Genomic DNA, 17,363 nt, shown 5'->3' with positions numbered 1-17,363 from the left:
GTACCTACAGGTAGTGCAATTATCGAACGAAGTCGACAATAGGGCATACGTGTTCGCATTGTAATCATGCATCCTCCAGATGTCGACTACCCGGCCGAAAGACGGCATTTTAATCAGATCATTCGCGGTTGCGAGGCCGAACAATGCCGACGGAGGGAAGTGAAGGCTGCCGAGATAAGCACAATGGTTTCCCAGTCCATAAAATCCCAGGCGACGCCACACTCGACAGATGGCGATGAAGGGTGAGTAGCCAGAAGTTAACGCTGACGAGAGTGAGGAGTGCAGGGGTGAAGTCGGGATTGTGCTGGCATGATGATGACGCTGGATTGGGCACGCGTAAGTGGCCAGGATGGCACCATAATGACACCTGCGCCCTCTCCTTTCTCTAGCGTAGTGTCTATACTTGAACGCACGCCTGATGAAACCAGTTTAAGTCCTCGCGGATATCCACGGCTACCAAACTTGCATACGTCTTGCGCCCCGGTCGCGAAGATGAGAACAGAGCCTTCCAATGAAAAAGGCTGCATGATTGCCAGGATTGATCGACTTATGCGCCAGCAATGCGCCACGGCAACACCGGAAATCTCCAAGCGAGGGGTTCACGGTGCGCGAATGGTGGCACTCCCACGGTCCTTAGCGATGATCAATACTTGTTGAAGACATAACCCGATCGCCGACTCCTAATTTCATAGTTCCTAACTTAAGGAAGAATTCTGGGGAAACATTGACATACATAAGTGCTGTGGGGTCTGGGCTTAGTACGTAATCGACAGCCGCGAGCCTGATCAACGGGGGTTTGACCAGATCTTCAGGTGGGGTGCAAACTAGCCACTGAAGCCATGCTTGGGTAACAACATTTCCAATTGCTTCCCCGAAGCGTCTACCTCTCACTTTTTAAACTTAGGTAGGCTGGACTGCTCCAAGGTGAATGTCTAACTTTCAACCTTTTTGATATCTTATCACTCATCTACCTCTGTACGTGGCAGTATAAAAACATTTGTGATACTCGCTTATTATCCCCGCTTCTCTTGGCCCTTATCCTCACGGGTTCCCTAGGAAGTTGTTTACAGTATGAGCGAGTCCCATCGCAACAAGCCCGATCTGGGCATCAGCGACTTTTACTTCATCCCAACTTCACAAGACGAAAGCCCCTCCGTGACGTCGCTCATTGAGACCCTCGGCTTGGAACCACATATTGAAGGTGGCTACTTTAAAGAAACCGACGTTTCTGTCGCCTCTGTTTCCTCACCATATCCTCCTGAACCCCTATCCGAGGAGACTCCCTGCCTGACGCATGGTCTTCGTTCCGACCTCGGACCGCTGTTCCGCAGACTTTCCACCACCATTTACTACTATCTCACACCCAACCGCCCACAGTGTTACTTCCACCGTGTCCGCAGCCGGATTATCCATTCGCTTCATCTGGGCCGCGGCCGGTATGTGCTCATCAGCCCCGACGGACATGTTGAGACATATGTCGTGGGACGCAATATTGAGATGGGCGAACGGCTCCAATGGGTTATTGAAGGAGGTGTCTGGCAGGCCAGTTACCTGCTTGATGCCGAGGATGGCGAGAACGAGGGACTTCTGATCTGCGAAACTGTCGTGCCAGGGTTCGAATACGTTGACCAGGAGTTTCTGTCTGAGGCGGGTTTGAGAAACTTGGTGCAGGCTGACCAAGCAAGAAAGCTGGAGTGGTTAGTCCGAAAGTGCGACAAGGTGCATATGACAAACCAGGTAGCAAACCGGGAGCGAAGCACAGGGTCTAAGAAAATCCGGGTTAACGACAGGAGAGACCATCCTCCCTCCACCATAGTGCCGCCAAGGAGAGCTGAGCTGTGAATATTTAACCCGAAGGGAATAGGACAAGAGCATTACCAGGATAAGTGTATGTTTAAATATTTATCTTTTGTTTGCCGTATGACTTGTTGTCGTTGATACAACCATTGCAGTTCAGACAAGCTGATATCTCGGCACCCGCGCCCACACGCTAGCCGATCTTGATGCTGGTGAATTGGCTTCCAATGTGAATGAAATGTCTAGTGACATCTTATGAAAAATTTTAGTGTGAATGGTCAAGGATACTGAGGAAAGGCATTAAAATACCATGACCTGGAATACCCGGCCATCTCTTGTTTCCTCAACCTCCGGTCGCCGAGTAAAGGTCTCAACCACCAGTTTCACAGGCAACGATCTTATATCAATATTGTAGTCGGCCGAAGGTCTCTGTTTAAACTGAAAACGGATATGGGTGCTATTGTTTCGGGTAATGGCAGAGGCAAGACTTGCTATAATCCGTCTAGCACTGACTCACTTCGGTCGAGGGAATACCCCAGGCCCTTCAAAGCCTCCCAAATATATGATTTTTTCAAACTGCGAGCACTGGCTGCAAGAGAGTTGCATGGCAAGGTCAAATACACCGGTGATTAAATGGAGAATAAAGCACCTTGTATCAGATGGTTGGCATGACCAACCTTGACGGAGGTCTGTAGGTGTGAGTTCTACCTCACTGGGTATGGTCTCTCAGGATGCATCGTACGGCTACTCTTACTACAAGGGGGTCCGAGGAGAGTTTATGCCGTAAACAGAAAGTCTCTCAACGATTTCATGAACGCTGGGGCAGTTACCAAAAGTGGGAATCTAATAGTAGAATAACGTAGGAAATGAAACTCTGCTTTAACAACGCAAGACGGACAGGGAGGAATTTGAGTTATAAGAAACTATGCTGTGTGTATCTACAAATAAAAACAACCAATGGCTAGGTCTAAGTTACCTAGTAAAGAGGAAGATGTAGAGCTCACTATAGGTGAGAAAACTGCGTAAGCTGGTTTGATTTATTGCTTCTGCCGCCTTTCGTTCCTCCTTTCTTTTTGTTTTCTTTTTTTTTTTTGCTTCAATACAACCTCTGTTACTATTTACAACCTTTCCACCACTCAGCAGACTCCCTCCTCCTCTCCGTAAGTCTCTTCCACCACGTTTCTCATGTTACCAGAAGAGATGTCATAGATAGTGAGGCTCAGACCTGGTTACCATCTATGCTGGCTTACAACTAAAGCAAGTGCCTCTGCCACCTAGTCGTCCACCCTCAAACAAATTGAACTCGTTCATATATAGCGTGTTAGCATGAAGAAGGCGTGGAATGCGAATTGCTACGGGCTTCTACCTGGATGTGGCTCAATGTTTCCTCATGACCTCGAATTTATCCTTCCAAAGCCTCCTCTATAATCCGAGCCGCTGCCATCACAAGGCTCTCATGTAAGCGTGGAGCTACCACCTGAATCCCAACCGGCATCCTCTCTGATGTCGCTGCTGAGTACTGACGATATATTTGTGCCTCAGTCTCATTCTTCGGCTCATACACTTCCTTAGCCAGTTCCTGAACATCGTTCCCATCACCGACAAGAGCTGCAGCCGGTATCGCAACAGCCGTATACTGGAGTAAGTTCCAAATCGCCGAGTAACCCCAATATCTGCTCGTGCCCAGCGGGGGCGCTGTGCTCGGAGTCACTGGCGAGACAATGACATCAACTTCGGCTCTCCTCCAGTGCGCGGCGTATAGCCGTCTGAAAGCGTCGCGTGTTGCCCTTCGTGTCTGCAGAGTTGAGCCAGCTTGAGAGGTACCGATCTCGCACTCATTTAGAATCCGCTCCGTGAAGTGTTCCAGTGGTTCAGATCCTGCGTGGCAGGTTTTGCGGATGTCGGCGCTAGCGTCCTCGAAGTAGTTCGAGGCAACGATCCTCCAGGCTTTGGCGTGGTCCCATGGCGTGAACGTCTTCACTTGCACGGAGGCTTTGCACCTCAGGTGGGATCTCACCTTCTCCAGGACTCGTCGTACGGGCGGCAGGGGAGAGACAACACCGTCGTCAAATAGAATGCCGACGCGTAAAGATGCGGATGGGTCAAGTTGCCGGCCGATGGCTGGGCTCAAGATATCACTGGGAACAAGAAAAATATCCTCAATCCACGGGGATGATGAAGAGTATGCTTTGCAGAAGAGTTCGAGGTCGCGTAGAGACCTGGCGAATGGGCCCAGAGTGCCTACAATAGAACCACATCCTGATGTAGGAATCATGACTCCTTCGCCACTGATCCGACCAGGGCTGGGTAGAAGGCCGTAAATCTGTCAAAGTGTCAGAACCCTCATTACCGGACAATGATTCAGCTCAAATATGGAGAATTTACACCGTTTAAAGCTGCCGGCACTCGAATCGAGCCTCCGACATCTCCCCCAACACCAAGAGGCGATCCCTTCATGGCCATCAGAGCTGCCTCTCCGCCTGTGCTGCCACCAGCTGTGAGCTTCCGATTCATGGGATGAACCGTCGCACCGTAGATGTTATTAGACGTCTCAAGATGCATCAGAGACCGGGACTGATTCGTACGAGCAAAAACAACAGCACCTAATCTCTTGAGACTTTGGACGACATTGGCGTCTTCCCCGCTGGGATTTTTCACCCATGCTACAAAGCCAGCGTTTGTGCAGAGGCCAGAGACGGCGATTTGCTCCTTGACGGAGATGGGGAGGCCATGAAGGGGGCCCATAGTGTGGCCTGTTCGGGCGAGATATTCATCGCAAGCTTTTGCATCGTCGACTGCTTGAGAGACTAGTTCAGTCAAGCAGTTTGTCTGTGTAACGCTTGATGAGCGATCTGCCAAGCTGCTTGTGCTGCAGCGTGATAGTACCAAAGAGGGCTGGTCCAAGATGACTTACACATTGCTGTGCAATCGTGGCCCGCTTCCTGAACGCAGTAAGAAGTTCCCGAGCGGTAACTTGTTGCTTGGCCAGCATCTGCAGTAGATCCGTGGCATCGAGGTTCTCAGTCAAGTCAAGTTCCAGGTCTGTGAGAAGCCCACATGATCGAGGGACGGGAAGAACATTCAGTGGCAGAGACGCTAGGTCCTCGGGCTTCAGCAGAGCGCTTGGCTCTAGGGAGGAGCTCCTTGCAGCTAAGGCAGGTTGAATACGTTCTTGTAGAGTTGACATGTTTGTTAGATGAAGCAAGGGATTGAGGGAGTTCGAGGTCTGCAGACTTGGTCGGGGAAGCTGCCCATCTAGAGAGGACATTGAGGGCAGCAAGCTTTATAGCCCCACGAATCGGCAGTCGGCCTAACAGGAGGCGGGATAATCTGGTTATCGGAAAGCGGGGAAAGGTTGTCATCAATCCTTCGGTAACCTCCAGCTCCATTGTTACGAGCCTAGCGGTTACGTCACATATACCCTACAAAAAACCATAAAAGGCGCCAGCCTGGTCTCTAGTCCCGGGCAGGTTCACGCTAAACCAAAATAGCAAGTAGGGTTAGGGTTAATTCTAATATAAGCTAATTAGCCTAAAAAGTCAAAGGTATAGACTATTTATATAGAATTATAATTTATATAAAACTATAAGTAAAAATAGCTAAATAAGTAACAAATTATAAGCTAACCTTAAACTCCTTAGGAATTAACCTTAAGCTCTAACCCTAAATAAATAATAGGAATTAGCATTACTATAAGTAATAATAAAATATAAAATAAAATAAAATTAAAGTTTATGTTATAATATAATAAATATCTAAATATTTATTTATTTACCTACTTACCTACCTAACTCTACCTACTTAACCTTCAGAAAAAAGCACTTAAGGATATCTATTTATTATAATTAATTAAAACTATTTAAGGATAATTACTATACCTATAGACTCCTTAGTAATATAGCTATTATTAAAAAAGCTAAGAGAAAAAGGAGGATTAGTATTATTAGTTATTAATAATAATAATATTAATACTATTATTATATTAAAATACTAAATTATTTAGCTATATAAAGAGCTTCATATCCTCCTCTGCCTCCTTTACTTAGTAGCTATTAAGCTTAATATAAATTAAATTAAGTATTACTATTATAATTATTATAAGAGAGTTAAAGCATAGCTATAAGAAGTTATTATGTTTTTTGCCTCCTTCTTACTATTAGGCTTAATATAATAGTTAGGTTTAAGTATAATAAACTAAGCTATACTAAGTTTATTATTAGTATATAGTATAAGGTATATATTAAGTAATATTAAAATAATATATCTCTTAATAGTAAATTTAATATATATTAGGCTTAATTAATATAAAGAAGTTATATTAATAGCTAATATACTAGAATTTATAAAAGTATTAATAAATATAATTTATATACTAAGTATAATTATAAACTAATTATTAAGGTTATTTATTAATTTTAAGAATTACTAGTAATTTTAATATTTTTTAATATAATCTTACTTTAGTAGTTATATATAAAATTAATTAGTTTATAATAATTATATATAATTAATTAAAAATATAAGGTATATATAAGATAATTACTAGGGTGATAATACTTATAGCCCGAAGTACTTTAAGATTTAATAAATAAGGATATATAGCTACTAGCTAATAAAACCCTATTAATTATAAAACTTAAAATAATATATATATTAAGTATATAAGAAAATAAGTATATATAATAAATAAGTATATAAAATAAAAATCCCTTACCTTATATTAACACGATTAAATTAATTAATTCTTAATTAAATAATATATTATAATTTACTACTAAGGCTTATATTATTTTTATACCTTAGGCCTATTAAATAAACCTAAAATTAAGTTTATAATAAGCTATTAAGATTTATATTATTTACGTTTAAATTCTTTAATACTAGTCTTAAGGCAGGGAGGGTTATAATAATTATATCCTAAGCTCTTAAAAGTTAAATACTTTAAAAGGATAGGCTATAATCTAATATATCTTTAATTTAAATTTATAAGGATTTTCTTTTTAATAGTATAATTTTTAAGAAAAAATAAATTAATTATTTACTAATTATAATATATTATTAAGTAATAAGTATTAAGCTATTAATTTTATTAAGTAATAATTAAAGCTTAAAATATATTTTCTTTAAAAATATAATTATTAAAGGGCTAAATTTAAAGATTTAAGTCCTATTTATAATTAATTTAGGCTTATATAAAATATAATTATAAAATATAATACTTAAATAAATAATATTTAAACTTTAATAAAACTAGCTTTATAATAGATATAATATTAAGTAATATAGTAATTACTAGCTTAAAAAGGTATAAAAGCTTAAAATTAATTTATTTTAAAAATTAAAAATAAGTTATAATAATTTAAGTAATTTATATAAAAGGTTCAGTAATTAATTTATTTATTATAATTATAAGTTAATATTACCTTATTAATTAATATTAAGTAAGTAACCTCCTAGCTACTTAGGCTATTATTATACCTTAAAATAGCTAGATAAATAATAAAATAAGCCTTAAGTAGCTAAAGTATTTTAATTAATATATAACTAATTAATTAGAAAGTTTATAACTTATATTTTTAAGATTAAGTTCTTCTTAGCCCTTTATATTAATATTTAATTAATTATAATTAAGTTAAATATTAAATAAGGTTTTAAAAACGCTAGCTATATTTCTTTAAACCTAAACGTTATAATATGTAAGCTTAATATATAGCTATAGACTTTAATACTTATTAAAATAAATTAAAACGTATTATAATAGCTTCTTAAAGTTAATTTTTAAAGCTTTTTAATTTCTAACTAAGGTAATAAAGAGAAATATATATAAAATAGCCTTATTAAGGGCTAAGAATTAAAAGCTTTAATAGGTAAATAATATATTTAACTAGTAATATAAAGTTAAAAGGGTATACTTATAAAATAAAAGGAATATAATTATATAAGATAGTTAGGATTTAATTAATTAAATAAATATAAGTATATAAATATTAGCTAAATTATTAAAAAGTAATAATTAAAGAAGTTTAAGATAACTAAGGGTTTAACATTATAAGACTTATAATAAGGCTAAATATAATATAAGAACTTATTAAAAGAGAATTATGGCTTTTAGAAATAAGTATAATAATTAATTTTAATTAATTAAATAATTTACTTTAAAAAAGTTAAAATTCTTATTTTATATACTTATTTATCTTATATGCTTATTATATATAAGCTTTAGTTATAAGAGCTATTAATATTTAACTTATAATTAATTAAGTTATAATAAGTATTAAGTATTAGCTAAGTATAATAAAGAGGAAAATAAGGAGGAGGATAAAAATAAAAAAGATAAGAAAGGTAATGATAATAGGCAATAAGATAATTAAGAATTAGTTATATTTTAGTTATTATAATGGGCTTTATATATAAAATACTAAATTATTAAGATAATATAAACTTATTATAATAGGTATAAAAGTAATAAAAGTAGTAAAAGTAGCTTAAAAAAGGGCCTAGATAGTATTAATATTAATACTAGTATTAATTATAAGCTATTAAGGCTTATTAAATGCTATAAGAAAGAGCTTAAAAAGACTATTATTAAATATAAAATAAAGGTTAAGGCATTAAGTAGTATTAATTATAAGTCTTAATAAGTATAATATATAAAATAAGTAATATATTTATAAAATAAGGATAAGCTTATATTTTACTAAGTTAGTTTAGTATTAATACTTAAGATAAGTAAGATAAAGCTTTAGAAGTAAGAGGCTTAAGAGATTAATATAATACTATAAGTATTAGTTAAAAGCTTTTATTAAGAGCTAGTATAAAGGTTAATATATCTTAATAAGGTATTAAGTAAGATATTTAAATAACTTAAAAGTATTAATATAATAAAGCTAGTTATAAAGCTATTTAAATATATATAGGAGGTAATAATATTAAAATAATATAATATAAATTAAAAGTAGTATTTATATTATTATACCTATATCTAGCTACTTAAATAAAATAAGGCCTAGAAGGAGTATAATATTTAGCTTATAAATAAGTAATAAGAATATCTTATTAATATTATATAATAGCTTAATATTATAGCTTATTATATAAAAAGGAAAAAAGAGGATTTAAGTTAGAAAAGGTAGTAGTAATAATAGTAAAAAAGTAATATTAATTAAAAGAAGGTAAAGGCAAGGGAAGAGGCAGATTTAGATATTAATTTTAATATTAAGTTTAATAGTAATTTTAATATACTTAATTAAGCTATTTATTACTCTTATATTAGCAGTATTAAGTAAAAGCTAGGCTGGAAGTAATATTATAACTTATTATTATATTTTATAACTATATTAGGCATTAAGGAGGATAATAACTAAGTCTTAGTATACTTATATATTTACTTTTTAGCTAGCTTTTAATTAATAGCTTAAGTAATATTAAAAGAGGCTAAAGACCTGGATCCTTAATTAGGAGAGGAGATACCACCGGCCAGCCTAGAGTAAGGGGTAAATTAAACTCTCTATTATTAACTCTTAGTATATAGTAGCACGTTATGCTGTCTATGTTAAGTTTTCCTATTAAAATAATATCCCTTGTCCTTAGAGAGCTCCTAATTACAAGATCTTCTTGCCCTCTGGTAAATATATAAAGAATTCTATAATAATATAACCCCTCTTTTGCCTAATCTTATTTTATAATATAATATATTATAGTTAAGAGATAAAGCCTAGATACTCTTATTAAGATTATAAAGTATTATATCTTAGGCTTATATATTAAGATATTAAATATATATATCTATTATCTGGTCTTACTTAAAGAATTACTAAGGATTAAATATCTTTATAATAAATATATAGATATAATAAAAACCTTATTATCTAAGTAATATAAGGACTTTATAGAAAATATAATATTTAAGGCAAATAATATTAAGTCTTAAGGCAGGATATTATTCTTATAATCTTTATCCTTTAATAATAAAAATAATTATCTTAGCTAGCTTTATAAGCAAGTATACCTTATAAGTATAGCAAATTAGGATAAACTTATTTAAACATATTATGCTATTAAGTGCCTAGAGCAAGCTATAGGAAATTTCTATTATTATAAGAAGGTTATTATTAATAATAATAACTATATATAGGGATTATATTATTAAAAGAAAGAACTTAGTATTCTTCTATAAAGGATATTAATATTTACTTTAGCTAGTAGTATTAACCTTAGTTGCTATATAGTATATACTATTATTACTACTTTAGGCACTGGCAGGCTAAGTATTAATAGCCTGGAAATTAGTATTAATAGCCTTATAGAGAATAGCAATTAAATAAGTCCCTATATACTACTTACCTTATTATTATCCCTTATTATTAGCCTCTATTAATTATATATTATATTTAATCTAATTATCTTAAACCCTAATATCTACTTACCCTAGGGTTTTAATTTAATTTAATTTATTAAGTTATTTCTAAACCTTTTTAACTTTTCCCTTAAGTTTAAGTACTATAATAAGTTAAGTTACTTTTTAGAAATTGCTATAATGCTATATATACTTAAGTTAAAAAACTTCAAACTCTTACTAGTAAACTGCAAGATAGAGGAACTTATAGATATTATCCTCTATTATAAAGAGATAATTCATAAAATTAGCTTAAAAAGTATTAATCTTATAAATAGAGTTTAATCTTAGTAGTCCCTTACTAAGGATATTTATAACTATCTTAATATAAATTACTTCTTTATAGATTTATATATAATAAGTAATATATATTTACAACCTAAAGGGGGAGAACTAGTAGCTACTAATGCCTAAGGCTTAATAGATATTATAGTTAGGTTATTATAAAGTAACTAATACATAAGCCTATTCTTTAAAAAGATATAGTAGCCATAAAGCTCTAATAATCCTAAGCAAGCAGATTTTATAATTTGCATATATATTAGGCAGATATTTACTTTCTATAGCATATAGCCCTATCCTTTCTATAACGGCTGCACCTAACCATTACGCCATGAGGCAAAAGATTGGCTAATAACTGCTATTGTAGCAATTACAGTAGTGCATACAGCTGCTTATAGGAGCTTACGGTAAACCAAACCGTAACACTTTCCTACTCTTCTATTCTTAATTATCGCGTGCCCTTATTAATCTCTCTTGCATATACTAATATTTCCGGCCTATTACCATATAAGCATCCTTCTACAACTATCCTTCCCTACTTAGAAATTACCACAGGAAATATACTGCGTTTCCTGTTTTTGACTAATCACCATCTAGCATCTTCGGGGTCGAGCAATCTCAGAGCAGCATGTCCGCGTTTACTAAAAGTTTATTATCGTTATAATATATACATTACTAATTATACTAAGAGTTAGAATTAAATCCTTAGATAAGATATATAACAGATATCTACTCAGTATTAAAATTCCTCAGTTTTATATAGACTTCTAAAGAACCCATATAGCTAGTATTAAAGAACGCCTCGCCGATAATGCGATATATTTTGCCAGTCTTCCGAATGACATAGGGGCAACTAAGATTATGCAAATAGTATCCCCTCGTTGAGCTATATGAGGCACCACAGCAAGGGGGTTCCACCAAGATTTCCGCGCTGTTTTGCTTAACTGTAGTGCTCTGATCACCGCCGGACCAACCAGAAACGAACAGACTTGTCGAGATCTTATATTTCTCTGTATCTATCGTAAAGTGATCTTTGCATTAGTATCATCGGTCTCTTAGCACGCTTGCCCTAAAGCAAAATTAATCAAGTCTTGCGCACCGCCTGAATCTCCGTCTTGGTTAGCAAGCAGCGATTGAGTTATTGCCTATAGGGATGCCGGCCTCATCTCATAAGGGGTACCAAGGAGACCAAATTCAACGCATCTCATATAGAATTCGAACTCCTATTTGAAATCTGCATTTATCCATGTGGTGCTCTGCCCATGCTTTAGTGGCACTCTTTGACCGATGCTTCGCTCAACCCTGCCAACCACGAATCCCTTTACCCGCAACTTATTATTTATATACAATAGTACGATGGCTTTTTAGGCAACAATGCTCGGTACAATTTGCGGTGTAAAACCAGAGTTATCATAAGGTGTAGTTAGATATGGACACCAAGATGGCATGCTTTTCTGCATCCCGATGAATGCCCCCCTGCCGAAGCTCGCGTGCGTACGCCGTCCCGGCTACATGCGTGCCATGCCCAGCCTGCAAATCCCAAGCGCTATCATGAATTCCATCCTCATCTTCATCATTTCCACCGTCTTGGCCAAATGGCTCATTTAAATACCAGTTGGTAATAGCGAGGTTTCTCCATGCGATAATGTTGAATAGATGCCCTAGTAATCGCCTGGTGGACTCTTGGATGACCCGTCTTGCCCGGTCGGATGTACATTTTCGCTCTTAGACCCGTTCCTGAGCCTTCTTCCTATCCTACACTCCTACTCCACCGGGTAGCACTTGTAGTGTTGGTTTTAGTGGAAGTCGGTTGCCATTAGCAGGCTGGCTACCTTATAGTCTGAATCGCCCTCTTGCTTGGCTTCTTCTCTCCTCCATATCCTCTTTTAACTGCTGCTTCTCTAGTTCCCTCTCCCCTAGCGCCTTCTGGCTCTTCCATCTTGCTGACAATCTCATCAGCCCATTCCTATAGGCTGCGCGTATCCACTCCTTGAACAATCCCTAACATGCCCTGCTAAAAGTCCAAAATGAGCTACATTTTGCTCTGGCAATTAATCGTACCTAGGTAGCCATCCGGTCAAAAGTATCGCAAATCAGTTGCAACACGGGCTCGTCTTCCCCAATTGGTGCTGCCGCGATGTGAACTTCTCCCGGCTTCAACCCTTCCATATGCTCCGCCCACCCTGTCCTCTCTATCCATGCATTCACCTCTTTCTTCTCAGCTGCAACTTTGAGAGCCTTCTGTGCTGCAATCTTGAAATGTTCGTCTTGTTCCTGATGAAGATGGCTTATCCTTTCTGGAATGCTGATGATTGCATTTGGGTTAGTAGTTGGCTGCACGAACCCAGCGGTCTCTCGTCCAACTTCAAACCACTTGCTAGCCACTCGTGACTTGAAAAATCGTTGGGAGTACACTTCTGTTCGTCAGGGTACCTTCCGACGCCCCTGGGCTCGCTTCACCACATTACCACCTTTCTTCCAATCATTCTGCCATCCGTGCTCCTCCTTGTAATTCTTTAGCATATGCTGCACTTGTCGATATACATGATTGCGTTGACCGCAACGTAATCCGTCGAGTTTCGGCGGGGCGATAAATAGGATTGGATCAGTTGGTGGTGGGACCTGGAACTGACGCAACTCGGTCTGGGTTTGAATAAACTCGGGCACTGCTTTGACTCCATTGAAGATTTCTGCTATTTCGCTGGCTGAAAAAAGATGGATGCTGTTTCTGTAAATGGCCGCGCACGTCACCAGCTACGTACCCAAACTTACATAACTTGCATATTGGGAAAGGGATATCACAAACATGAACAAATAGCTCCATGTTGCAACCTTTGTATGGTGTTCGAAAATTCCGGTATGATAAAACTCGAATTGCCATCTCCTACAACATAAATGCCGTAATGTAAGTGCTTTGTTAATTCTGTGGCGGTTTGTTACACTTGATGATGATTGCTTTTTCTGTTCAACAACCAACCAAACATCATACACCCTAGTTACGCTACATAGGTGAGCCATGTAAAGTTGACCTCGTTTCTTTATTTTCCCTATAAGTAAACTGACATTTTATGCCTTTTAATTTTCTCTTGTCCTATTAAAAACTAAACTGCTTATATCGCATCAAATTTGGGCTTACACTCATTTAATTACTTTCCGTTTTACCCCTTAAAATCTCTACCAAGTCATACCCCTGACATCATTAGCCTATTTTCAGTTTATATGGGACATCTCTACTGCTACAGCAAGTGAGGGTCATAAGCTTCTGGGTAGAAACTACTGATTGTCGGCTGCCAGGAGGCCGTTTATCTGGTCTCAGCCTGGGGTTTTTATTTCTAAAAATTGGTAGGGGATGCAGTATTAAAGTTGCCTTTTAGTCTCTATACTTTCTCCAATTTAACTATTAAAATGTCTACGAGGTCCCCCTGGTCTTCAATAGCACATTTTGTAATTATATAGGGAATTCTACGAGTTTAACCCTAACCACATAGATGAATTGTTGATAGGGAAAGACCAGTTAATATCAGAGACATACTCTGACCGGAGACGTATACACAACACCAGAGTAAGACACCACCCTAACGAGTAGCTGTCTCCGAGAACCGGAATAGCAAGACCAGTCCCGATTTACATCCGAGCACTACAGTTGATGCCACGATCGCTAATGCCACCGGGTGATACTCCGGCGGGAGCCAGAGCAGATTTTGAGCTTCATATGTGATCCATAGACGATCAACACTAATGCCATAGCCTTGACATTGACGTAGGTGATGCCGAAGGCTGGATGCACGCAGTGCAGCGGGCGGCGAGGATGAGAGCAGGCTGAGGTCGAACGTGCCAATATTCATATGAAGGCGAGCGCCGGTCTTGTCGAATTGGAAAACATATTCGTCCTCCTCATTCATATCGAGCTCGAGCGTCGCCTGGCAGCCGCCCGTCCTGGCGTCCCAGATCTTGGTGGTCCAACTGTTCGCTGATGCGAGGTGCTGGCTATCTGGCGAGAAGGCCACAGAGTTAACCGGGAAGCTATGGCCCTCAAGCATCGCCTCGCAGTGGCCTGTTATAGTATCCCAGATATTGACTGCCTTATTACTTAATGCTGATGCGAGATGCTGGCTATCTGGCAAGAATGCTAATAATATAACCCAATTGCCTTAGCCCTTAAACATCGCCTTATAGTAGCTAGTTATAATATTTTAAATCTTAACTATATTATTAGAGGATATTAATATAAGGCGCTAGCTATTACTTAAGAAGGCTATTAAGTAAACCTTATTATTATAGCCTTTAAAAATCGCCTAGTAGTGGTTTATTATAGTATTTTAAATTTAAATTATTTTATTATTTATTATTAATATAAAATACTAGCTATTTAATAAGAAGGCTAATAATATAACCTAATTACTATAGCCTTTAAATATTACTTTATAATAGCCTATTATAGTATTTTAAAGCTTAACTATCTTAATACCTAATATAAATATAAACTACTAGCTATTTAATAAGAAGGCTAGTAATATAACTTAATTACTATAGCCCTTAAGTATTACCTCGCAGTGGCCTATTATAGTATCCTATATCTTGACCGTCTTGTTAAGTAACGCCGATATGAGACGATAGATATCCAGAGAGAAGACTACTAATGTAAGCCTATCGCTATGGCCTTCAAGCGTTGCCTCGCGGTGGCCCGTCCTGGCATCCCATATCTTGACCGTCTTGTCGAGTGACGCCGATGCGAGACGCTAACCATCCGGCGAGAAGGCCACTGGCCTAAGCCAGTTGCTATGCCAATAGCCATGACCCTCAAGCGTCACCTGGCAGTGTCTCGTCATGGCATCTTAGATCTTAGTGCCGGTTATATAACTCCCTGTTGCGTGGCGCTAGGTATCTAGAGAGAATGCTTCTAATAAAACCTTACTTGTATAACCCTTAAGCATTACCTAGTAATAGCCTATTATAATATCTTAGATTTTAATAGTCTTATTATTTAATATTAATATAAAATATTAGCTATTTAGTAAGAAGACTATTAATATAAGCCTATTACTATAGCCTTTAAGTATTACTAGGTATGTATTTTAATCCTCTAATATATTTAATTTAGCTATTATTTAAGTTAGCTATTTCCTTTTAAATAGTATTCTTATAATACTAAGCCTAGGATTAAATATAAGTGCTAATATATATACTTAAAGAGGCGCCTTCCTTATTACTTATTTATATAATAAGATAAATTATTATATATCTTAAATAAAGGCAAATAAGTAAGAATTATTAAACCAGTCCTAATAAGTTCTTAATTAGTATATTAGTTCTATACTATAATATTACCAATTTGCCTACTAGTAACGTCTTGAGCTTTATTATTATAAACGCTCCTTCCGGTATGCTTTTAAGAAGGCTAAGCGCCTTAAGCCAATAGAGGTAATTTTTATAGAGAAACTAATAAACTATGCCATTATCGCGGAGGTCGTTAATGTATGCCGAAGTCGTGTCCGAGATTGCTCAAGTGATCAACCCAGTAGATGCACAAATACCGTGCCGGGGTAAGTGGATCTGACTCAGACTGGCTGATGCCATCAATAGAGGTGCCGGGATGTTGTAAGTCGTATATATCACGTCGCAAGGTTTTAGGTTACCTAGACCTAGATCTAGATTAGCCTTACTTAATTTTATTATAAGAGATATATTATATTTTATTTTTATAAGGGCTAAAGGTGCTAATTTTATTATATTTTACTTATTTGTTTTATATTTACTATACTCTTATAATTTTAATTAATTAATTAATAAGTAACTCTTATAATAGTTTAATAATATCTTCTATCTTACTATCTATTAGGTTTATAATATTAATAAACTCTAGTACTTGCCTATAAGTTATTATTATATATTAGCTACCTATTAAGCTCCTTAAGTAGAGAATTATCTATTTAAAACCCTTAATTATTAGGCTTAGCTATAAATATCCTACTTCCTGCTAGTATAAGGCTTATAGTAACTATAGGATTATATTCTTATAGCAGTATGCTAACTAGAGTATTAAGACTTTTATAATCCTAAGTTATATATAAAGGTAAAAAATATTAAACTTTTATTTAAATCCCTAGATGCGTTATATAATCTTTTAATAGTTATAAATAGCTTTAATTATAAACTATATAGTATTCTAGATTTCTTATATATATATATATTAACTAGTTATATATTAATATAAGTAAAGAGACTTGCCTAATGCCTAATAATGTCTTATTACCTAAACCTTAGATATACCTCTAGCAGTAATATTATATCTATTACTACCTAGGTCAGCTTTATAATAGAAGCAATCCTAAGTCTAGCCAAAACTTTTACCATAAGTTAATACTTTAAGATACTGGCAGTATAACTATATTAATGCCTATAAGGTCTTAACTCTGCTATAGGGGTATTCTTTATAGCTAAATATATAGTCTTACTAAAGAGATTATAGATACTGCTTATATATATCTATTTTAGAATCCAGATCTATGGCATCTGGCATTAGATCTACAGCTTTATAATAGTATATAAAGTATTAGCAGTAAGCTAGCATCAGGTAGGAACATAACTAATCGAGCATACCTGGCCAGCAAGCGTCATTGTCACTATGGCCTCATAGATTCTAAACAACGATCCTTCGGTATCTGCGAGGAATATCGTATTTCGTGGGCCTTATTTCAAAGCGTCCTGGTAGGGCTGCTATCCTGAGTTCTCGCTGAGGAATTGTCGAATTACTACTGCTCCTGGCGCATCGCTTGGATCTTATAACACGCTTGGGTAAACTTGTAACTATCATTTCTTTCTTAATGGAGGCTCAGTTAGCTATGCGGACACCAGCAGACCCTTCACCTGTTTACTTTTTTATCATATC

At 36.3% G+C, this 17,363-nt stretch overlaps 4 protein-coding genes across 4 annotated transcripts; 1 reads left to right on the top strand and 3 right to left on the bottom strand.

Annotated features, from left to right (window-relative positions):
- Positions 1-716: 716 nt before the first annotated feature.
- BKA55DRAFT_667273 (RmlC-like cupin domain-containing protein) lies at positions 717-2,088 on the top strand (the record flags this gene model as incomplete). Its single annotated transcript, XM_046197825.1, has 2 exons — positions 717-1,709; positions 2,067-2,088. Exons 1-2 carry the CDS (start codon positions 1,072-1,074, stop codon positions 2,086-2,088), a joined length of 660 nt encoding a protein of 219 aa, XP_046043840.1. The 5' UTR covers positions 717-1,071.
- A 1,111-nt stretch (positions 2,089-3,199) lies between these two features.
- Positions 3,200-4,984, bottom strand: BKA55DRAFT_695604 (amidase; the record flags this gene model as incomplete). Its single annotated transcript, XM_046200176.1, has 3 exons — positions 3,200-4,120; positions 4,183-4,626; positions 4,712-4,984. 3 exons carry the CDS (start codon positions 4,982-4,984, stop codon positions 3,200-3,202), a joined length of 1,638 nt encoding a protein of 545 aa, XP_046043839.1.
- Positions 4,985-12,535: 7,551 nt separating this feature from the next.
- On the bottom strand, positions 12,536-13,257 carry BKA55DRAFT_544525 (uncharacterized protein; the record flags this gene model as incomplete). The annotated part of the gene is made up of 3 exons (XM_046190722.1): positions 12,536-12,865; positions 12,908-13,202; positions 13,247-13,257. The coding sequence occupies 3 exons, from the start codon at positions 13,255-13,257 to the stop codon at positions 12,536-12,538; spliced, it is 636 nt and encodes a 211-aa protein (XP_046043838.1).
- Positions 13,258-14,049: 792 nt separating this feature from the next.
- On the bottom strand, positions 14,050-14,601 carry BKA55DRAFT_523832 (WD40-repeat-containing domain protein; the record flags this gene model as incomplete). The annotated part of the gene is made up of 1 exon (XM_046188670.1): positions 14,050-14,601. A coding segment is annotated over one exon (552 nt), but the record flags the coding sequence as incomplete, so codon positions are not given.
- Between the last annotated feature and the right edge of the window lie 2,762 nt (positions 14,602-17,363).

Source organism: Fusarium redolens, assembly GCF_020744475.1.
Source record: "Fusarium redolens strain MPI-CAGE-AT-0023 chromosome Unknown BKA55scaffold_19, whole genome shotgun sequence".
NCBI lineage: Eukaryota > Fungi > Ascomycota > Sordariomycetes > Hypocreales > Nectriaceae > Fusarium > Fusarium redolens.
This window is presented reverse-complemented; position numbering and strand designations above follow the sequence as displayed.